Consider the following 24,030-nt stretch of genomic DNA (forward strand, 5'->3'; position numbering starts at 1 on the left):
CTCCCCCCACACCAGTTCCCTGTGCACCTGCCCCTGTATCTTTCTTATTTTCTTTGTGTTTCCCTTCCTCTGTCTGTCTGTGCAAAGCAGCATTCCCTCCCCCTCCATTTCCCTCCCCCCCACCAGTTCCCTGTGCAGCAGCATTAGCGTTTCCTCCACTCCCCCCCCTTTCCCTTCCCGCGGTCCGGACTACAAAGGTGGCGATTCCAGCAGCGTGTGCATCAGTCTCCACACGCTGCTTCGGGTCCTTCTACTGCCCTGATTTACTCTGGCACGTCCCTGATGACATCATCAGAGACGCGGCAGAGCAAATCAGGGCAGTAGAAGGGTCCGAAGCAGCGTGTGGAGACTGATGCACACGCTGCTGGAATCGCCATTCGGGTCCGCGGGAAGAGAAGGGGGTGGGCGGAAAAGGAGGAACGGAGATCGGCGGCGGCAGGAGGAATGGAGATCGTCGTCTGGCTGCGGTCCGGCTTGTGGAGGCGATCGGCTGGTGACGTATTAGCGTGCATGCGCACTCCGGCCACAGACCTACACGCACGGAACACGTAAATAGGAGTGCGCATGCGCGGCTAGCTCTTTATTATATTAGATATATAAGATAAACATGAAAAACAATCCAATGAGAGCCCTGGGGGAAAAGTGAGGGCGGGGGATGGGCGCAGAGAAAGAAACAGGGAGAGGCGAATGGGTAATCAGTCTTTCTTTTCCTTGATTTTAGGATATTTTGCAGTATGTTTCAGTCATTCATTTTAATTAAATATTTTTTAACATGAATTACAATTTTTTTTAACATATATAGAATTGTGCTTAGTGGTTGCACACGTCGCTAATATTTAGGCAAACTCATTTAGGCCATGATAAACAAGGCCTATATACCGATGCCTAAGTTGTGTGCAGATTCAGTTTATTATTTAATAATGTGATTAACTTTAGGAATACCCACAATCTATCCATGCTCATCCTCTGGCCACACCCCCATTTGAGATTTGTACACTGCTTCAGAGAATACGTCTACCAAGCTGTGTGTGTAACTTCTAATTAGTGCCATTTAGCATCAGTTATGAGGTGTTAATTGACAGTTATCAGAACTGTGTGCAGTGATTTGCCTGTATAACCTATGATGTCATATACAGAATTTGGGGGTTAGGGTAAATTCCCAATTTCAATGGATCACCAAACTATTGAAAAAAGACCAAATGCTTTAGATAAGTTTTGTGATTTCGTTGTAGATGAGATGGAATTAAAAATGTCATAGTTGTGCAATATAAAATATACCGTATTTTCGCGGATATAACGCGCGCGTTATACGTGATTTTACGTACCGCGCATACCCCTCGCGCGTTATATGCCTGAGCGCGGTATACAAAAGTTTTTAAACATAGTTCCCACCCCGCCCGACGCCCGATTCACCCCCCCAGCAGGACCGCTCACACCCCCACCCCGAACGACCGCTCGCACGCGCTCCCACCCGCACCCGCATCCACGATCGGAGCAAGAGGGAGCCCAAGCCCTCTTGCCCGGCCGACTCCCCGACGTCCGATACATCCCCCCCCCCGGCAGGACCACTCGCACCCTCACCCCGAAGGACCGCCGACTCCCCAACAATATCGGGCCAGGAGGGAGCCCAAACCCTCCTGGCCACGGCGACCCCCTAACCCCACCCCGCACTACATTACGGGCAGGAGGGATCCCAGGCCCTCCTGCCCTCGACGCAAACCCCCTCCCCCCAACGACCGCCCCCCCCCCAAGAACCTCCGCCCGTCCCCCAGCCGACCCGCGACCCCCCTGGCCGACCCCCACGACACCCCCACCCGCCTTCCCCGTACCTTTGTGTAGTTGGGCCAGAAGGGAGCCCAAACCCTCCTGGCCACGGCGACCCCCTAACCCCCCCCCGCACTACATTACGGGCAGGAGGGATCCCAGGCCCTCCTGCCCTCGACGCAAACCCCCCTCCCCCCCAGCCGACCCGCGACCCCCCTGTCCGACCCCCACGACCCCCCCACCCCCCTTCCCCGTACCTTTGGAAGTTGGCCGGACAGACGGGAGCCAAACCCGCCTGTCCGGCAGGCAGCCAACGAAGGAATGAGGCCGGATTGGCCCATCCGTCCTAAAGCTCCGCCTACTGGTGGGGCCTAAGGCGCGTGGGCCAATCAGAATAGGCCCTGGAGCCTTAGGTCCCACCTGGGGGCGCGGCCTGAGACACATGGTCGGGTTTGGCCCATGTGCCTCAGGCCGCGCCCCCAGGTGGGACCTAAGGCTCCAGGGCCTATTCTGATTGGCCCACGCGCCTTAGGCCCCACCAGTAGGCGGAGCTTTAGGACGGATGGGCCAATCCGGCCTCATTCCTTCGTTGGCTGCCTGCCGGACAGGCGGGTTTGGCTCCCGTCTGTCCGGCCAACTTCCAAAGGTACGGGGAAGGGGGGCGGGGGGGTCGTGGGGGTCGGACAGGGGGGTCGCGGGTCGGCTGGGGGGGAGGGGGGTTTGCGTCGAGGGCAGGAGGGCCTGGGATCCCTCCTGCCCGTAATGTAGGGCGGGGTGGGGTTAGGGGGTCGCCGTGGCCAGGAGGGTTTGGGCTCCCTTCTGGCCCAACTACACAAAGGTACGGGGAAGGCGGGTGGGGGTGTCGTGGGGGTCGGCCAGGGGGGTCGCGGGTCGGCTGAGGGACGGGCGGAGGTTCTTGGGGAGGGCGGTCGTTGGGGGGAGGGGGTTTGCGTCGAGGGCAGGAGGGCCTGGGATCCCTCCTGCCCGTAATGTAGTGCGGGGTGGGGTTAGGGGGTCGCCGTGGCCAGGAGGGTTTGGGCTCCCTCCTGGCCCGATATTGTTGGGGAGTCGGCGGTCCTTCGGGGTGAGGGTGCGAGTGGTCCTGCCGGGGGGGGGATGTATCGGACGTCGGGGGGGGGCATCAGGCTTTCAGGATGGGGACAGACCTTCAAGGGGGGGCAGGACTTCAAGGGGGGACAGTGCACGGAAGTCAGGGGGGGTGAACGGAGAGTCGGGACAGCGCACGGAAAGTCAGGGCGGGCGAAAGGAGAGTCGGGCAGCATGCGCGTTATATGCCTGAGCGCGGTATAGAAAAGTTTTTGTACATATCATCGTGATTTCTGCGCGCTATACCCCTGTGCGCGTTTTACAATGGTGCGCGTTATATCCGCGAAAATACGGTACTTCAGGGTCAATTTACCGCCTTTGCTTTGCCCTCCAGGTTCAAACAACAGCCAAATGTTAGATTTTCTTAAATATCAACTTTCATATAAGGAGTATTCATCTGTAGATCAGGATGTACTCAAATATTGAAGATTATTTAGAAAGAAAAAGGGATTCAGAGCAAACAGGAAGTGGGTGTCACCTGTACCTTCTATAGTTAAGTTCCTCTTCATTTTTGTGACAGTCTATAAATGGCTGACCATTTGACTAGGTAAGAAGGTCTAGTCCTACCATTCTTTAACCTTTTTTTTTTTTTTTTTTTAGGGGGGTACACAAGGCTTTGCGTTTCTGCCCTTCTTTTCAGTCCCTACTGACTTATGCAAATAAATCCCTAAAGCTACTCTCTGAACTTAACTCCCATGATTTTTTTCAGGAGGAAAAGTGGGGTGGGGGGGTCTCTTTCATGGTAAATCAGTGGAGTTGGTTGACCTATGTTAGCTTCTCTTTCTGACATTTAATCTATTTTTCTCAAATTTATTTTGAGAAGAATATAATCTTTCCCATTTAAATGTTCCTTGCTAAGAAAGCAGTACAACATGGTGTTCCTCTATAATTTCTGTCGAGCATCCATCATCTCTAAACCATTACCTTCTTCCACAACTACTTACACAGCCTCCAGGTATATTGTTCTCTGTTCCATGTCACAAAATTAATGTTTCATTTTCTTATTTGCTTTGTCATTGGGTATGTGCTGTACAATACCAGCTAACCCCCTGGAACACTTTCTCTATCCTCCCCAGAGCCCAGCTTATCACCCCCCATGCTGTTTTCTTGGATCAAAGGGAATGTTACCGCTGCAGCATTTTATGAAGACTGAGCAGTTTCTAGGTGAGTGATATATCACTGCCCCTGCCAATTCCCAAACCCTTTCTTTATAATTATAGGATGCATGACAGTGATGATGATAGATTGGAATTGTTTGTATTTGTTTTTCTTTGGCAGAAGCTTCACTTTGTACTTTTTCTCTTACTGAGGTTAGGATGCAGGATATGTGTAGTGCTCTTCAGGGATTAAATATACGCTTGCAATGGGCCATAGTGCAGTTTACGCTTCAGCAGCGTTCTACCACTACTATTTCTAGAGCAGTGGTTCTCAACCCTGTCCTGGAGGACCACCAGGCCAATCGGGTTTTCAGGCTAGTCCTAATGAATATGCATGAGAGAGATTTGCATATAATGGAAGTGATAGGCATGCATATCTGCTCCATGCATATTCATTAGGGCTAGCTTGAAAACCCGATTGGCCTGGTGGTCCTCCAGGACCACTGTTCTAGAGTGCTGCCAGTCTCTGCATAAATGAGCTTACAATCTAAACCAGTGGTTCCCAACCCTGTCCTGGAGGACCACCAGCCAGTCGGATTTTCAGGATAGTTCTAATGAATATGCATGGGGCAGATTTGCCTGCCTGTCACCTCCACTATATGCAAATCTCACGCATATTCATTAGGCCTATCCCAAAAACCCGACTGACTGGTGGTCCTCCAGGACAGGGTTGGGAACCACTGATCTAAACAATCAAGATAGACAAACAGGATGCCAGTGTAGGGCAGGGTGGGGGTTACAGTTAGAGGGAATAGCTAAACTTCTGGCTAGGGTAGTGAGCAGAGAGCGTACGTCTGGTAGCGTTCTAGTGAGCTGAGCTGTGTATGTCTGGTAGCGCTCTATAAATAATTAATAGCAGTAGTAGTAATAGTAAATACAAGCCCTAGATTATAGAATTGCCCTTAAGTGTCCTACTTAACATAGACTGAGATCTGTCATATCTAGACAAGACCATTGGATTTCCTCCATATATATCCAGAACACTTATTTCCTTCCCCTTTCTCTGGACAAAGAAACATAGAAATATATAAAAACAAAGGTGGATAATGGCTATCCTTTCCTCTCCCTTAGAACTCCTAAGTACTTGACCCAAGTTTCCTTGAATTCAGATACAGTTTTTCTCTCCACCACCTCCACGGGTAGACTGTTCTACACATTTACTACCCTTTCCAAGAAGAAGTATTTCCGCGTTACTTCTGAGTATATCCCCTTTCACCTTCGTCCTATACTCCCTCATTTCAGAGCATCCTTTCAATAGAAAGAGACTCAGCTCCTGGGCATTTATGCCACATTTATTTATTTATATTCCGCATATCCTATAATTCTATGCGGCTTACAAATTATTCAGGTACTCAAGCATTTTTCCCCATCTGTCCCGGTAGGCTCACACTCTATCTAATGTACCTGGGATACTGGGGGATTAAGTGACTTGTTCTATCAAAATAATGCAGGAGAGAGGGTTTCATTCAATGCTCCAAAAATACCTACTCTATTCACTTAGAATAATTAAACAAAAAAAAACAAAAAATATATGTGTACAAAAATTATCTTTGTTATAAGGAGGAAAAATCCTCAGATCCCCGTCTTTAGCCAGAACAAATCTTGCTAAAAGACTAGAAAGGGTAAGCACCTCAAAGACTTGTAAAAAACCTCCTAGTCAATGGAATTTTATCAATCTCAGATGTTCATAAACGTCAAAAGACTCTAGCTTAACTTAAGGAGTAGCTCTGCTTTAATTTGAAATCAGTCACAATTCATAGGAAACTAATATGAAAGGTAACAGCCACTTATCTTATGTGCTGCACCTAGTTGTACGGCTCATTGATTTTGCAGAGCTGGATGTTCAAAAAGATCTTCCTCCTCTGACGGTGGTAACCAGTGTTTCACTGTTGGCTGCATCAGGGGGGATGAGAAGATGAAGTGTGTTCTTCTGTAATACATCAAAAAAGTAAGCTCAGTAATAGTCTAAATCAGTGTTCTTCAGCCGCCGGTCCATGCCGGTCCGTAGAAATTTCCTTCCTGTCCACAGGGCCAGCACATGCATCGGGCCCCATTCAGTGCTCTTCAGCTGCCATTCCACGGTGCTATCATCGCGGCGTTGTCTTCGGGCTGGCTCCCTCTTCCTGAGTGCTACAGAGCACATAACCGTGGGAAGAGGCTCCTATGCGCATCCTGCGCCTGAACTGGAAGCCTTCTCTCTGACATCATAGTGCATCGATCGCTCAGCCAGAATCAGTCAGAGAATCGGCCAACAGCGATCCAGTCGGTATTACCAACTGACTTTAGTGCATCTAGCCCTGAGTTTATTATGTATCATCTATGTGGAACCGCATCAAAGACTGCTAAAATTGAATTACCACAGAAGTCAGACTTACCAATATGCAGTTTCCAACCTCTTCCTTACTTCCACTTTTGTGAGGAAGGACCTAGTGTTCCCTCTAAGCTGAGCAGGTGTCCTCCAGCTGCATTGCTACCACTAGGGGGTGGAATATTTTCAGTCGCTAAGGACAGGTATGTTCCCTGGAGTCCTGCAGAACTTGCCTGTCCCTCACAATTGAAAAATGTGACAGTAAAACAGCACCCTCTATTGGTGAGACCCGGGGTCCTGACTCTAGAGAAGCATTAAAAAGCCAGCCAATAGAGTCATCAGAAGTTTCTTAAGTTCCTTCAGCTGTTTCCAGCTCTCTTCAGTAAGCCACACCCAAATAGCTAAAGTATGGATTTCAGTTCCATTCACATCCCAGTACTAAACTAGGAGTCTGCCTGTTTCCAGGCACTCCTAGTTTCCTTTCTTTTTTGATTGTGGCCCATATCCTGCTCCTGCTTTCTCTCTAGTTTTCTAGCAAGAAGGATGTATCTCTGTCACAATACTGCCTTCCTCATTAAGTAGCCATCAAATGAGTTCAAGATTCAGTCTATTTCAATTGTATTTCTCATTTACATGTCCCTTGGTTGAATTTGAAATATACTTTTCATTTGAGTTAGAAATATATTTCAAAAGAACTGCACAGCAAGAGAGGTGTGCAAGAACGCATTAAGGGTCTGACATGTTGACAGTCAAACTTAGAAACACAAAACATTACGGCAAGGTGATAATTGTAAGACCTATCTAGCCTGTTCGATTTTCCTTAATGTTGCAACACCATAGGCTCTACTTGGTCTCCAGCTTTAGCACAGGGTTAGTGTGTGGGCCTTTACTGCCTACAAAATGGTAGTAAATGACGTGATAGTATTTTAATGGCTGTGTGGCCACTAATATGGAAAATGGGAAAATGTGCCATTTTCTGGCTGTGGCGCAAGTGGCCTTTGCGTGTGTGAAAGTTGCGCTTAAAGGAGCGTGCTAAGACTACTTTTGCCACAGTTTTAGTAAAAGGATCTTAAAGTGTATGAAGACAAGATTTCCTGTTTAGATCTGCCATTTATTATTTTGCCAACTTGGATTTAGCAGATCACCTGTGCTTAGGGTTACCAGATTTTCCAAACGGTCCAGTCTGGAGCACTACATGTTCCGACACTGCTCCAACACTGCTCCGAAGCTCATAAAATTCTAAGAGCATCAGAGCATTTAGTGTTCCGGGCCCCGAAGAAATCTCTACCGCAGCTTAGTAAAAGGGGGCAGCAAATGAGGCTTCATGAATTATTTCCATAGAGACATTATTACCACCTTTGTTTGAACAGATAAAGCTAAAGACATCATTCTTCAAAAACAGATTTGACAATCCAAAACTGAAAATTCAGGAATCAAAAATAATTTTTCAACTTTATAGCACTCTGTTTTATAAGAAACAAGAGGAGGATGATAAGCAAAAGTGTTTTGCTTTGCTTTCCCTACTTTTTATTTCTTTTAAGCTTTTTTGGGTTGCCTCACATTTTTTTATTTATACTTTTATCTCAATTTGTACAATTCAAGTTATATGTATATCTGGCAGAAGAAAATAGTATAGTAGCAATAAAGAGGAAAAAATTAAGAAATATAAGATTTCTCAAAAATGAAAGGGAAGATCCATGATGCAGAATTAGAAAAAATGAAAATAATTAACAAACCCTTCCTTGTACAAAACCGTGATAGCATTTTTTTTAGCGCAGGTTGGCGCGCTGAATGCTCTGCGCTGTTCCCGACATTCATAGAGTTCCTGCAGAGCATTCGGTGTGCCGGCCTGCACTAAAAATCACTATTGCAGTTTTGTAAAAGTGGGGAGGGGGAATAATGTCATCTACAGATACAGAAGGCTGAGTTACACAGAGATATGCTTACAATATACAGTAAGCTCTCTAGCCAGAGACCTCTTGAGTGACCATTTCCCTAGGCTGAGATCTAGCATCAAACTGACATAAATTATACATTCAATCACAGCACATGCACACTTTCCCTTGGATTCTGTTTATGCGACATAAAGTTGGGTGCCCAGATTTGGGCACAGAGCCCACATGTGCATGTAAACTAATTAGTCAGTTGGGCACTAACAACCAATTATTGATGTTAATTGGAGTTAATTGGCATTAATTTGGATTTATGCACATTCATACTATTCTATAATGCTACATGCCCAAAATGTCTCACGCGCAAGGGTGTCAGCAAGGTTCAGCCGAGGGAGATCTTGCCTCACAAATTTGCTTGACTTCTTTGAAGGTGTGAATAAACATGTGGATAAAGGTTGATAAAGTGTATCTAGATTTCAGAAAGCTTTTGATAAAGTTCCTCACGAGAGGATCCTGAGAAAATTAAATTGTCATAGGATAGGTGGCAAAGTTCAGTTGTGGATTAGGAATTGGTTATCGGATAGAAAACAGAAGGTAGAGTTTAAATGGTCATTTTTCTCAGTGGAGGAGAGTAAACAGTGGAGTGACATAGGGGTCTGTACAGGACCGGTGCTATTTAACTTATTTATAAATGATCTGGAAATTGGAACAAGTGAGGTGATTAAATTTGCAGATGACACTAAACTGTTCAAAGTTGTTAAAACACATGCGGATTGTGAAAAATGTCTGGCGGACCTTAGGAAATTAGAAGACTGTGCGTCCAAATGGCAGATGAAATTTAATGTGGACAAATGCAAAGTGATGCACATTGGGAAGAATAACCTTAATCACAGTTACTGGATGCTAGGGTCCACCTTGGGGATTAGCGCCCAAGAAAAGGATCTGAGTATCATCATAGACAATACAATGAAACCTTCCGCCCAATGTGCAGCGGCAGCCAAACAAGCAAACAGGATGCTTGGAATTATTAAAAAAGGGATGGTTAACAAGACTAAGAATGTTATAATGCCCCTGTATCACTCCATGGTGTGACCTCATCTGGACTATTGCGTTCAATTCTGGTCTCCTTCATAGTTTCATAGTTTATTTAAAATTTGATTACACGCCTATCAAAGTTCTAGGTGAGAGTACAATATTAATAAAAATAGGGGTACAGTAATTTAAGACTAAGATGTCTACAGCCTAAGGATGAACCATAATGATTATATGTGGGAAGGGGGAAGGAACTATAATAAAGTCAAGAAAGAAAACATAAAGAACAAACACAAGGAGTGGGAAAACACTTATTATGTAGCGTATCGGCCGAGTGGCCACAGTACCCCGTCTCGGCAGCCAGCAAGGCTGTCCGACCGCGTGGTGGATGACCCCCTCCTCTAAGGCGGCTCGCTGGCCGCGCGGAGACCTTACACACCCTCTGGCCTATTGGCTGTGCGGGCGGCATACCCGAATCCCGTGGGGGGGGGCCGCCGTAGCGCACGGGGATCGAGGCCGACGCTGGGCCACGTGGAGCCGATCGCGGCCGGCGCCGGGCCACATGGTACTCGGTCCTTCGCGGACGCCCCCCCCCCCCTCCAAGCAATAAGAAAAGTAGTTTTGGGCTGCGTACCGCAGGGCCGCCGTAGCATCTGGAGATCCGCCGGGCCACGTGGTGCCGCACTCGCTCCTACGCGGCCGGCCACACCTCCCGTAGTCAGGGATCGCATGGCCATACATGTGGCGCACCGCAAGCCCCGTAGGGGGCTGCAGTAGCGCCGGGCCACGTGGTGCCGAACCCGCTCCCCCGCGGCCGCCCCCCCTCCCCTCCGGCGAGAGGGATCGAAAGAACGGATCGAAAAGGGGGTGGCGGCCCCACCTCGAGAATTTTTTTTTTTTTTTATAGTAGTGGCCGCGAGTGCAGCGGTAGTGCCCCTGCCTGCTACTCGCTCACTCACCGGCACCGGGGCGGACAAGGCTCCTAGACAGCACACGGGTATGGCGACCCGAAGGCGAATATGCCAGAGATGTGCTGTACAACAAGGTCGGCGAAGTCGCTAGAGGTGGGCTGATGCTGAGTACAGTAGGAAAAATTCCTGCAGGTAAGAGAAGTCGCGTCGGTCTCCCTGGGTCTCCGTAGGGAAAAGGGGCGACTTCCCTTCCGCTTCCTCTTCTTCTCCTAACCCACCCCCCACCCCACCCCCCGCCCCGTCTTCCTTCGCTGATTGGTTCCTTCTCCTCCTCCCTCCCCCCTCCCCCTCCCCCTCCATCTTCTCTTTGTAGCATGGAATATTGCTGGTTCTTGGGTTTTGGACAGATACTAGTGACCTGGATTGGCCACCATGAGAACGGGCTACTGGGCTTGATGGACCATTGGTCTGACCTAGTAAGGCTAGTCTTATGGTGTGGCTATGGAAGGGACATAGGTAGGTCAGGTTGTTTCCAAATATTTTAAAGCACACTGAACTTGTTTGTCAAGACTTGCATCAGGTTTCGTCTGGTATAAGTTCTCACACCCAAAATTGAGTGCAGGAATCCACTCTAAGGGGGCATTCATCAAAGGGCGCTAAGCGCATTAGCGTGTGCTAAATGCTAAAGATGTCCATTATATTCCTATGATGATCTGATGAGTGTGCTAACACAATTAGACCCCTTTATTGAGTTCCCCCTTAAGTGCTGTTCAATAAAGGGCACTGAGCCCAAAGTGAAGTTTATAGAATAGTGCATAACACAGATTTTGCCAGAGTCTAAATTTGAGCACCATTTACTGAATCTAGCCCTTTATGCTTCTAGGCAACTTATCATTTTAAAGTTTTCAATATGCATCTTTTAAAACAATTCATCAAGCAACAACCCAGTAAAAAGATCTTTAATGACAATTTTGGAGACAAATGAATGCATTCCAGTGTTCTGTTGTCCATGACTCTTCATGCAGTACACTGGGCAAGGCACTGGTAATCTAAGCCCAGCTTTGCCACCTCAATCACAGAAAAAGAACAACTAAATTTCAACAGACTAAGTTTATCATGCAGCAAGTATATTCTAGGAAAACAAGGTACCAACCCATCATTTGTTGTAAGACACAAAAACTTGAACTTCTGGACTCCGAATAATATATTCCAAGTTTATTTCTACCTTGATGTACTGCCCATCGACATTGCCATCTGAATAGTTTACAACCAGTCTTAAAAGCGTACCAGGTGCACTGACTCATAAAATACAGATTAACCTTAGATATAACAGTTACTATAAAGTATCAGTGTAAAAACTGTATTTACACATTGAGCTCAATATTGCAGTACTGAAAAAACAAATTGCAGTTATTTTAAAGCATAAATTTAAAAACTGCTTTCATGCTATCTGGCAGGGCGCGTTTAGGTATCCTGCGGTAGTTTTTGCATGTGTGCACACTATCCGCATACTAAAAAATTATTTTTATTTTTCAGTGCTGGGGGTGGGTCTGGGGGCGAAGGGTAGGTATGTTTTGCACTAATCGGTTATTGCAGCTGCATTGCCGTGCACTAATGCATTAGTACATGATCCCTTCCAGCCTACAAAACAGCTGTTCATAAGTGCTCACGCACTAATGGCCATGCTTTAATGGGAAAATTAGAGTGTGGCCAATATTTCCTGAAATTGAAAAATCGACCATTGTCTGGCAGCAATAAAAGTGGTCCTAGCGAGCAGAAAAAGCCTGTGCTTGGGATAGCCTAGCCCACTCTTTAGTGTAGCTTAATAAAAGGGGCCCCTAAGTAAGGAGCTCTCATGCAAAATCCACTCACAGAATAAGATGCATGCGCACCATGATTTAATATCCTGAAAGAGAAATAAACTAGCAATAATGGTATGCCCCTTCCCCCCTTTTACTAAACTGTGGTAGAGGTTTCTAGTGCAGCCTGGAGCGCTAAATGCTACGACGCTGCTCTGATGCTCATAGACTTCCTATGAGTGTTAGAGCATAAAGTGTGCCGGGCCGTGGTAGAAACCTCGTAAAAGAGGGCCTTAATCATTCAATCAAATTTGCTCTACCACCTAATTCTAAACAAGATCTAAGGTCTATTTTGCCTGTTAAACACGCACCAAATTATGCATCACCTAATTTTTGAAATATCTTTATGCGCAGGGCATCAATTTAAAAGAAAGGATTAAAAGCCACCCACCCAAATTAAGGTGGTCATTTTATTAGGCATGGGCAAAATATGGCCTTAACATGCCCTTCTGCAGGTTATACCTGCACACCAAGGCCATTTTTACTGCAGCTGTCAAAATTGCATCTTTCTATTTTTTTGTGCACAGCAAACACAACAACAAAGGTGACCAATTGGTATTCAGTCTCTTTTATTGTAATGGACTCGACACGATGGTGTTTCGGCCCATAAGGGCCTGCCTCAGGAGTCTTGTTGTAAATCAATTTGTGCAATTTCCATAAACTTTTCAACACATGCTTTAGTGAACTGCACACTATCCCTGCTCTAACCAGTAATGGTAATGTAGCTGTGCTGATTAGCACAGGAATGCGTGCTTTCCACTCCTGGATGCGCCCTCTCAAAAAAAACGTAAATGATTTTTAGCACACGCGTACTCTGGCTTTTACAAAATCTGTGGTAGAGGTGTCTATCGTGGTCCTCTGAGGTAAATGCTTTGACGCTCATAGAATTCCTATGAGCGTCAGAGCATTTACCTCGCCAGCCTGTGGTGCAAACCTCTACCGCAGTTTTATAAAAGGAGCCCTTAATGCATGAATATTTGGCACTTACCACAGGACACCTAAGTGCATCCCATGGTATGCCATTTTAAGCTGCATTAGATGTGTTAGCGCCTAATACAGCTTAGTAAAATGATCCCTACACTAAAATCAATAAGTGTTGTTGTTTGTCTTTTGGTTGAAAAATATATTTTTTTCTGGACTGGACAGAAGAACTAATCTTACTGTTTGCCCTGATTTTATAAAAGATAAGACAGTCAGGAGGAGAGAAACCTTCACACTAACTACCTGTATGCTGTCAGTCTCATGTGGAGAGACATGGACCAATAAAAAGGCAAAATAGGATGAATTCTGACAAGCATATTATTTTTCATCTCGGCTCGCTTACAGTTTCATTCTGAAATGAGCATCATACAGACGCTAACTACAATTAAACAGTAAGGCATAAAAGCTCACAAAGGTAAAACTGACACTGCCATACAAAATGGAAAATACCAGCCATCCTGAACTGTGATATATGACAGGCATCATGTTTTGAATAACTAAAATAAATTCAAAGGCAAAATGTAGAAGGAACGAGAAAATAGTAAAGCTGAAGCAATTACCTGGAACATAAGACTAGAACATGAATAACTCGCACCAGTGATAAGAAATCAATGTAGGATTCCATTCAGTGCCAATGAATTCACAAAATAAACCAAGTCTTACTTTTGACGGTTGCTGTGCGGGTGCAATTATAAAGGATAGCCAGCTCCCCAAATACTTTGCCAGGCCCCATCGTGCATAGCTTCACGCTTTCTTTCGTCACCTCCACCTTGCCATCTGTGGGAGCAAAATATACATTTGATATTGCTATCAAACTTCAGTTCTCTAGAAATAGTAATTTCACATTTACATTTGACCTATTTCAAATAAAAGCCCCTCCCTGTCTCCCGTGTTTTCACAAAATTCCACACTAGACTTCATACAATAGGACAACTTTTCCAAAACTGAGAATATTCTGCATTTCTGAAGAGTTATCCATTGAAAGGCTTTGGAAATATATGAAAATTTAATCTGCTTCACAGAAAAGATTTTAAAATATAACTGTCTCGAGTAAATAGACAAAGAATTTAGGGAGTCCTTTTAATAAGCTGTAGTAAAAATAGACCCCCCCCTATTTTACTAAGGCACGCTAGCTGTTTTAGCGCACGCTAAATGCTAACGCGTCCATTACAGTCTATGGACGTGTTAGCGTTTAGTGCACGTTAATATTTAGCACATGCTAAAATGGCTAGAGCGCCTTAGTAAAAGGACCCTAGACCTCAATGCACCCTTATGTAGGTCTTTTCCATTTGCTACGGTCAGATTTTCTATTGTTTCCATTAATGACCATGCGTTAATGTTAAAACACCAATGTACAACGGTCACAGATGTTCAAAAATTGATAACATCCAAAAAACACATCCTGTGCAATCAGTCCTTTGGGATATCAAAACCACTACAATGACTACAGATAAGTCTGCAGTTAAAGATTCTTGAATTTTGCATTTAAAGTTAGAGATGATAGAAAACGCAGCTAGAGCTAGAAATCTGTGTTTTATTAATTTTCCGATGATTTATGTACTTTCACCTGAAACTCTGTTGAGGAAATACCTCAAGGAAGTTTTAGGATTAGATAATGCTGCAACGTTCTATTTTTTTTTTTTTTTTCTGTAACATTTTCCAGTACTTTTTTTTTTTTAATTCTTTATTGATTTTCAAAACTTAAATAGTGCAATACAACAAATGTAACATATAATAATACAATAAAAGCACATTCAACTTACACATGTTCTTAATCAACCATTTTCCCCCACCCACCCAATGATTGGTAAAAAAATGCTTTTTCAGCCTTCACATGCTGAGGAAAGTTAGATCCTGCTTCCATCAAAAACATTTTACCCTCCTTGTCCAATCCATCATCCTCTCCAGATTGGACTATTGCAACTCTATCTACTTAAGCCTAACTAAGAAAAACCTCCACAGACTCCAACGGATTCAGAATGCCGCGGCCAAGCTCATCTTCGCTAAAAGTAAATTTGGCCATGTCTCCCCGCTCTGGCCAAGCTCCACTGGCTTCCGATAATCGCCAGGGTCCACTATAAATGCGCCTGTTTAACTTTCAAAATCCTATATGGTATCCTCCCTCCCTTTATCCCTCTTTCTTGGAATTCCTCAAACCCTAATACCACCAGATCCTCCCACAAATTAAAACTATCCTTCCCCTCGCTAAAAGGCATTTCCCACACAGGAAAGCTAGGGACCTCCCTCAACTTCAAAATCACTGAGCTCTGGAACAACCTTACCTCCCCTCTTCGGAACTTGAGCTCTCTCCAAGTTTTCCGCAAACATCTGAAAACCTGGCTTTTCTCAAAAAATGTAAGTCTCCCTCCAACTTAGGAATCAAGGAAACTCTTATATCTTGGCATCCCAAGTCCTCTAAATTTTCTTCACACTTCTACCTCTAACCCTCTGTTGTAGTTCCTTCCTATTTCCCCTACTGTAAACCGCGTCGAGCTCTACGAACGTGGAGATGATGCGGTATACAAACCTAAGGATTAGATTAGATTAGATTAGATTATTCAATAAAACACAAAAACACAGATTACTGCAAAAAACCATACCCTATTCTAATTAATGATATCCTCCCATCCATTCACCCACCCCCAAATGTAAGTACCCTAAAACAAAACTAAGACATAAATAATCCCCCCCTCCCTCCGTTCTATTTTTCTAAGTTTTACCTCCCTTCTAAGAAAAAGTCTTCTGCTGAACAAGGGGTGGACCGACTGGTTTCTCCTGATATTGAGTTAACTGCTTTTCTTGAAGATTCCCAAGAGGTGATCCAGACTAGATCCACTCTTTTAGTAACATGTGTTAGTGATTGTGATAAGTCCAAATTTCCAAGTTTAATAGTTCCTTGATATACATGTATCTAGATGGTTTACAATGTAGTAAGTACAGTAAAAAAAATGACTCCCACAAAATTGTGGAGAATTCATAAACAGGACTGACATGAAACCAAAAAGCAAAAAGGGGAAAGGGAGGCTTAGTTACAATAAAATTACAGCTGAGAAAGGGTGGGGGAAAGGTTAAGCACAATTGGTAAGGTTATATTTTTTGACACTGGCGTATGGGGACAGTCTTAAAAATCTCAATCTGTATACTTTGGAGGAAAGGCGGGAGAGGGGAGATATGAGAGAGACATTTAAAAACCTACATAATGCAAATGCGCATGAGTCGAGTCTCTTTCATTTGAAAGGAAACTCTGCAATGAGAGGGTATAGGATGAAGTTAAGAGGTGATAGGCTTCAGAGTAATCTGAGGAAATACTTTTTTACAGAAAGGGTGGTAGATGCGTGGAACAGTCTCCCAGAAGAGGTGGTGGAGACAGAGACTGTCTGAATTCAAGAGGGCCTGGGATAGGCATGTGGGATTTCTCAGAGAGAGAGAAAGAGATAATAGTTACTGCGGATGGGCAGACTAGATGGGCTATTTGGCCTTTATCTGCCATCATGTTTCTATGTAGGGAAAGCATCTCATAATAACAACATTTTTAGGCTAGATTTAAATTTCATTAGGGAAGATTCTTGTCTGAGGTCCTGGGGCATCGCGTTCCAAAGTCCTTGATTATGAAGCTTTATTTTAAGAAAAAAGATGTGTCTTTTTGGGGGCAAAAGTGATGCTGTTTCCTGATGTGGCTAGGACCATAGACATAGCTGTGAAGCCTAGATTGTTAGCCTTAGGTGCAACTTTCTTTCTAAAATATCCGTATAAATGTTTAGTTAGTTTTCAAAGTAAGGATTACATTTTCGTTGATACTTTGCAATTAGAGCAATTTCTTAAAGCTCATGGGAAACAAATAGAGGAGTAAAAAGAGTATACTGTGTCATACATAAAAGGAATTAATTTTTCTGTATCACCTGTTATTATTGTGTAAAGATGAAAGATATGTTTTCCTCCCTTGATGAGGACTTGATGGGATTTTTATGATGTCTATGTATATCTATATTGTTTCCCATTCTCAAAAATGTAAAATTTTCTACCCTCTTTATATAAACTAATTCTTATCATGTTTTCCCTTCCTTATTTTAAAGCTCCTGTAAACCGTGCCGAGCTCTATCTTTATGGAAAGGACGCGGTATATAAACTTAAGGTTTAGTTTAGTTTAGTAATTTAGATGCATTAACTGGTTAGTGCAAGAATGCCCTCTTAAAAACATAAATTATTTAGCAAGCATGCACACATTCAAAACCTAACATGGGATGCTGCAGCATTAGTCCATTTTTTTGTTGTATTAGGCATGCATTAGTGCCTAACGCAGCTTAGCAAAAGGGTCTCTTAGATACTTCTCACTTCAATGAAATAAATAAATGTCCCATCTTAAAAGCTTTGTGCCCATTTCCTTCAGTAAGCTAATCAATGAGAATGTAGGCATGAATGTATCATTTATTATCAGATAATGAAATTATTTTGACCTTCAGCCAATATTTAATTCATATCTCAGCAACTCTTACTTTTGAACTTCTCATCCTACTCAAGCTACACACAGCACATATGGTTATCACTGTCTGGACAGAAAAGACAAAAGATGTATGAAAGAGAAAACATTTTTGAGAAAGACATTCAAAATCATGGGATTCTACTCAACGTGCTTTTCTACTGTAGGGTATATTATTCTGTGCAGAAAATGTGACAAGGGATCCTACACTGCTAAGAAAGACCAAATGTTAAAGAGAAGAATTAATTCACATCAATATAAGATCAGATGTCAAAAAGCAGACCAAGTTGACACCTCCATAGGGGAAAATTATTTAGGGCCAGGCCACTGCATTTAATAATCCTTAGAATCAGGATACTGGAAAGGAATTCAGTATTAAAAATAATCTAGGAATGTAAGAGTTTTGAAGTGAAAATGGTCGGACATTTTGAAACTTAAGTGAAAGCTGGGCAGGATTAACTCTTTGTGGGCTGTAGACAAGAAAGCACACTGGTTGTAATATAAACATATAAATGCAGCTTAAAACTGCCACAAACAGGGCCATGTGTGGGTTCTGACCACAGAGGAAAACCAACATAGGAGGAAGCAGCAGGTAAAAAGGGCTGTTTGCCAACTCCTGCCTACCAGGTTCAGTGCACAAAGGATGGGGCACCAGTAGTTCTGATCTCTCTTCTCCCCATTCTTCTTTCTTCCAGCAGCTGAGGGGTAATATTCTGCCTTTAGGTGCTAGCATTTATATAAATGATGCCCACAGCTGTCTAAATAAGACCTGGGTAACTAGTGCAGCCCCTATCCAAGTACCAGAACGTAGTATCAGGGCACAAAGCAGCTGACAGGAATTACCCAGCTACTACTGATATTCAACAGACGTACCAGGATACCTCTCCAATTAACTTAGGACAGCCTTTTTTTTTGTCCTTATGTTAACTGAATAGTTGTCCGGAGAAAGCATTTCTTCACACAATGTGTAATTAAAGTATGGAATTTGTTGCCAGAGAATGTGGTGAAATCAGTTAGATTAGCAGGGTTTAAAAATAGGTTTGGATAATTTCCTAAAAGAGAAGTCCATAGGCCATTATTGAGATGGCTTGGGGAAATCCACTGCTTATTCTTAGGATAAGCAGCATAAAATCTGTTTTACTCCTTGGGATCTAGCTAGGTACTCGGGACCTGGATTGGCCACTGTTGGAAACAGGATGCTGGGCTTGATGGACCTGTCCCAGTATGGCAATTCTTATATTCTTAATATAGATGGTACCCGGGGAACTTCTAGCTCTGCCTCCACTCTGTCCTGATATTACTTGGTTAAATGCTGCTTAATACTGGTACCTGGCTTAGTCAGTGCTAGTTAACTAAGTAGGAGCCTCTGCTACCTTGTTAATAAGTTCTGATCATTGACTGAGTTACTAGAGCAAAAACCTGCTTTAGGAGCTTTTGCCTTGACCATTCCAAACATTTGGGCCTGAGGTACATGCCTAGATTGACTATGCTTTAATTTTGTCCTGCAAGAAATGATTTAACAAAAGACGGAGTTTTCAGAAACATTATGGAAAGAAGTTTTTAACGTGGGCTACTAAGTCAGATTATTTTACCACAAGTCAAATTATTTTACCATGGGGGTCTCATTGCATAATAAGGGACCCTGTGCTAAAATGATCTGATGTGGCAAAATAGCTCAGCTTAACAATAGCCTACATTGATAATTTCCCTTACTAAAAGCCATAAAATTCTTCTGCCTGTCACTTTCTGATCACTTGGTCAAATCCCTCCCTCACCATTCCCCTCATTCTGTTCTGACCTGAGGAAGGGAGTCATACCTTCTGAAAGCTACTCACTCTTCTGGCTGTGGAGCGGTTCCGTTGTTTTCTATTGAAACTGCTGTTCTTGTTCCTTTGCATTCATTTTGGTTTGTAGGGGAAGATTTAGTATTATCCCCTTACAGCCTTGCGGTTAAGGCACAGCTTGCAGGAATAGGACAGCGACAGAATTTGCGGGGACGGGAAGGGGATTGCTCCCAGAGAAAAATTGGTACTGCGTTTAGAGCACGCACATTTGGCACTTACTGCAGGATATCTGAATGCATTCTGCGGTACGCCATTTAAGCTGTATTAAACACATGTTAGTGCCTAACACAGCTTAGTAAAAGGGCCTCTAAATGAGCAATTTGAGAATTGCCCACCCTTAATATAGGCAAAAGTATGCATTGGTGGTTCCTAGAGTTCATGTGGCTGTCAGGATCTATTATTTTGCCTTGACTTTAACAGCTCTTGCTGCTCCCCAGAAGCTGCTGCCCTAGGCAACCACCTAGTTTTGCCTAATGGTTGGGCCAACACCTGTGTAAACCACATCCACAGAACATCGTCAACCATAATTAAGTGGTTACATTTAACTAGTTATCAGTCCTGAATTCTTAAAAGTTCAAGAGTTTTCTGGTTAACTCCCAAAGTTAGAGCAACAAAAAGGGAGGAAAGGTCCAACCTTGTCTGCAGAAAAAACCAACCAGGAACAAACAAAAAAAGGAACTGCAGATATGTACAAGATGCAGGCGAAATTTATTGTGACAAATATAAATATATAAAAATCTTTTTACCAAACAATGGACCGACACGGTCCGTGTTTCGGACAAACCTTCGTCGGGAGTCCAAGATGAAAAAAGGTTTGGAAAAATATGCCACCAAAAATTGTAGAGTAAAAAATGTCATAAGCCAAAAGGTCCGATGCGTCGAGAATCGCCAACTGCTGTAAAGCGTCTCACAAAGTGACGGTCTCACAAAGTGAGACGCTTTACAGCAGTTGACGATTCTGGGCGCATCGGACCTTTTGGTTTATGACATTTTTTACTCTACAATTTTTTGTGGCATATTTTTCCAAACCTTTTTTCATCTTGGACCCCCGACGAAGGTTTGTCCGAAACACGGACCGTGTCGGGTCCATTGTTTGGTAAAAAGGTTTTTATATATTTATATTTGTCACAATAAATTTCGCCTGCATCTTGTACATATCTGCAGTTCCTTTTTTTGTTTGTTCCTAACTCCCAAAGTTAACCAGATAATTCTTCTGACTATTGACCGTACATTTGTTCAGATTGCTTTGCATCCAGTGGCTCTGGCCTGGAGCAGGTGGACAGAAGCCAAATGTTGAATTTCTCTAAATATCTGCTGTCATGGAAGGGCATACTTGGCTTCAATTGTGTGGTTCTCAAATGCCCAAAATAGTTATTAGGAAACAATCAAAGCAAGCAGGAGATAAAGTCTACCTATAATTTTATTGGTTAGGCTTTCAGCATCTTCTCTGCTGCCACGTCAATCCACAAACAGCTATTCACTTAGCTTTTTATTCACACCTTTAAGGCCTTACGCCAAACAGATTTATTTCAGCTCAGAGCACGATTAAATCCATCCAGCCTCACTTTTACCCATGTAGTGCCCATTATTACCTAGGAAAGGAACAATGTACTTTTCTTTTCCTCCCACAGACAATTATTAGAATTGGTCTGTTATTTTACTCTCTGATTTCATCAGAATTGAATTGGAAAATATTATCAGAAAAATGCTAGACAAATCCCATTTTGTTGCTTTACAACAGTGTTAAAGAAACAACAGCAAAATAGACGCAAAGCTTTTGTAAAACAGCATTAGCATTCCCTAACTGCTACAAAAGCATCTCGATGAATTATTCACACATTGTCCCCACCCCTCAACTCTTACCCCATTTATACTTTTTTTTCAGAATAACATATTTCAGGATATCCACAATGAATATGCATGGAATCCCTCCATTGTATGCAAATCTATCTCATGCAAATTTATTGCAGCCATTCCGACAAACTGACTGGCAGGGTGTATCCCTAGGACTGGAATGAGAACTAGAGAGTTTAACAGGAATGGATTCCTGTAGAATCTGCAGGAATCCCATAGAGATCCCCTCTAAGTCCAAGAAAAACTTATAGGGTTCCTGCAGGGATGGAAGTAGCACCATAGGAGTGTGCAAGCCTCTTGGTGACCCTCCTACACACCCAGGTTCCTTCAAGATGTCCAAGTACTGCTTCCACCTATATTCAAATAATTCAGCCGCACTTGCTTTATGCCCAAAAGGCTGCTGGCAGTGTCTAGGAACCACTACCTGTGGCCTTTTGAAGAGAGATAGATGTAAGGGAAGGTTTAACTGCTGAAGGCATATATTGCATTAAATGGAAACATAGATCTAATAGGCATTGAATTGGAAAATATTATCAGAAAAATGCTAGACAAATCCCATTTTGTTGCTTTACAACAGTGTTAAAGAAACAACAGCAAAATAGACGCAAAGCTTTTGTAAAACAGCATTAGCATTCCCTAACTGCTACAAAAGCATCTCGATGAATTATTCACACATTGTCCCCACCCCTCAACTCTTACCCCATTTATACTTTTTTCTCAGAATAACATATTTCAGGATATCCACAATGAATATGCATGGAATCCCTCCATTGTATGCAAATCTATCTCATGCAAATTTATTGCAGCCATTCCGACAAACTGACTGGCAGGGTGTATCCTTAGGACTGGAATGAGAACTAGAGAGTTTAACAGGAATGGATTCCTGTAGAATCTGCAGGAATCCCATAGAGATCCCCTCTAAGTCCAAGAAAAACTTATAGGGTTCCTGCAGGGATGGAAGTAGCACCATAGGAGTGTGCAAGCCTCTTGGTGACCCTCCTACACACCCAGGTTCCTTCAAGATGTCCAAGTACTGCTTCCACCTATATTCAAATAATTCAGCCGCACTTGCTTTATGCCCAAAAGGCTGCTGGCAGTGTCTAGGAACCACTACCTGTGGCCTTTTGAAGAGAGATAGATGTAAGGGAAGGTTTAACTGCTGAAGGCATATATTGCATTAAATGGAAACATAGATCTAATAGGCATCTCTGAGGCCAGGTGGAAGATAACCAGTGGGACACTGTGATACCAGAGTACAAATGATATTGCAGTGACAGGATGGATCAAATTGGTGGAGGCTTAGCATAATATATGAGAAGGAGGACTTTGAATAAAATAAACTAACCCCCTTTTCTACGAAACTGTGATAGCAGTTTCTAGCGCAGGGAGTCAGTTTCTAGTGCAGGGAGCTCAGAGTTCCTATGAGCATCGGAAGCAGCACGGGCCATTCATCTCGTCTTTCTGCTAGCGCAGTTTAATAGAAGAGGGGATAAATGTTCTATAAGAACTACTGCAAACCACACCTTGGAATCCCTATAGATAGAAATCCCGAGTGTAAAGAGGAAAAGAATAGTGATAGGAGTGTAATACTGTTCACCTGACCAGGATGGGCAGATGCTAAAATGCTACCAAAAATTAGAGAGGCTAATGAACTAAGTGACATAATAATAATGGGTGATTTCAATTACCCTGATATTGACTGGGAAATTAAATATCAAGACATGCTAGGGAGATCAAATTCCTTGATGAAATCAAAGATTGCTTTATGGTGCAGTCTAGCCCTACCTGCGTATGTTCTGATTCAGCAGGAACTTGTCTAATTTTGTCTTGAATCCCTGGAGGGTGTTTTCCCCTATTACATCTTCCGGAAGAGCGTTTCAGTTTTCTTTTTTATTTATTTATTTATAAGTTTCAACATAATATCAAGCATTAAACTTGTACAGAAAAGAAATCAAGCTTGATACATTCTACAATCCAAAAAAGAAATAGATTGTTATACAAATAAGTTCATAATAATATGTAAAAATTTCAATGGCTTAACTTTACTCAAGTCTTCAAATTGGATCCAAGACTTACACATTTAGCGAGAAGATACAAAATAGATTACAATTTAAAGAATCACTGCTATAAGCTGAGAGCAAAATGCATAACTTCTAATGAGCTTACAATTTTCCTTTATCCAACCGGGATACAGACAGGAAAGTAGATAATTGAAAAGGTTCAAAGAAAACATATTTATTTGTTTGGTGATGAACAATACACTTGCACGAATGTCGCAAGTAAAAAGTAGCCCCTAAAGCTAACACTCCTGGCTTTAGTAAAAGAAATTCACGCCTACGCTTCTGTGTCTCACGTGACAGGTCAGGAAACATCTATATTCTATATCCAAGAAATTCTTTCTTTTTGTTCTTAAAAAATAAACTCAGAATCCATGCCTTGTCTGGTTGGAGAGCAACAGAAATTATTAATGTTGCTGGGATCGCAATTTCTTTATCTGACGTCTCAAGTAACGCTGAGACGTCCATTGCCTCTTGATCTCTAGACCTCAGATGTTGTCTTTGACCACCAGCAGGCAAATAATAAACTTGAGACAGTGGAGGCAAAAGTTTATCTGAAATTCCTAGAATTTCCTGAAAATATCTTTTGATCATTTCCCTTGGGGTCACCAAAGTGACTTTAGGAAAATTAATCAATCTTAAATTATTACTTCGTACGGTGTTCTCCAACATTTCAATTTTTCTTCAAAGATTAACATTATCTTTAATTATTGTCTCTTGAATCTGTTTAGAGGAAATAAAGTCCTGTTCAACTTTCTGAATAGTGGATTTAGAGTAACTCAATTCC

At 43.0% G+C, this 24,030-nt stretch overlaps 1 protein-coding gene across 5 annotated transcripts in view; it reads right to left on the reverse strand.

Annotated features, from left to right (window-relative positions):
- The window catches only part of PRKG1 (protein kinase cGMP-dependent 1), a 1,424,783-nt gene that overhangs the window by 668,489 nt on the left and 732,264 nt on the right, over positions 1-24,030 (reverse strand). For 4 of the 5 annotated variants that reach the window (XM_033943780.1, XM_033943783.1, XM_033943779.1 and 1 more), the window contains exon 3: positions 13,675-13,788. The exons of the other annotated variant lie outside the window; for it this stretch is intronic. In XM_033943780.1, the coding sequence (XP_033799671.1) occupies positions 13,675-13,788 (114 nt within the window). The remainder of the gene's footprint in view (positions 1-13,674; positions 13,789-24,030) is intronic. 5 annotated transcript variants of the gene reach the window in all.

Source organism: Geotrypetes seraphini, chromosome 4, assembly GCF_902459505.1.
Source record: "Geotrypetes seraphini chromosome 4, aGeoSer1.1, whole genome shotgun sequence".
Taxonomy (NCBI): Eukaryota; Metazoa; Chordata; class Amphibia; order Gymnophiona; family Dermophiidae; genus Geotrypetes; species Geotrypetes seraphini.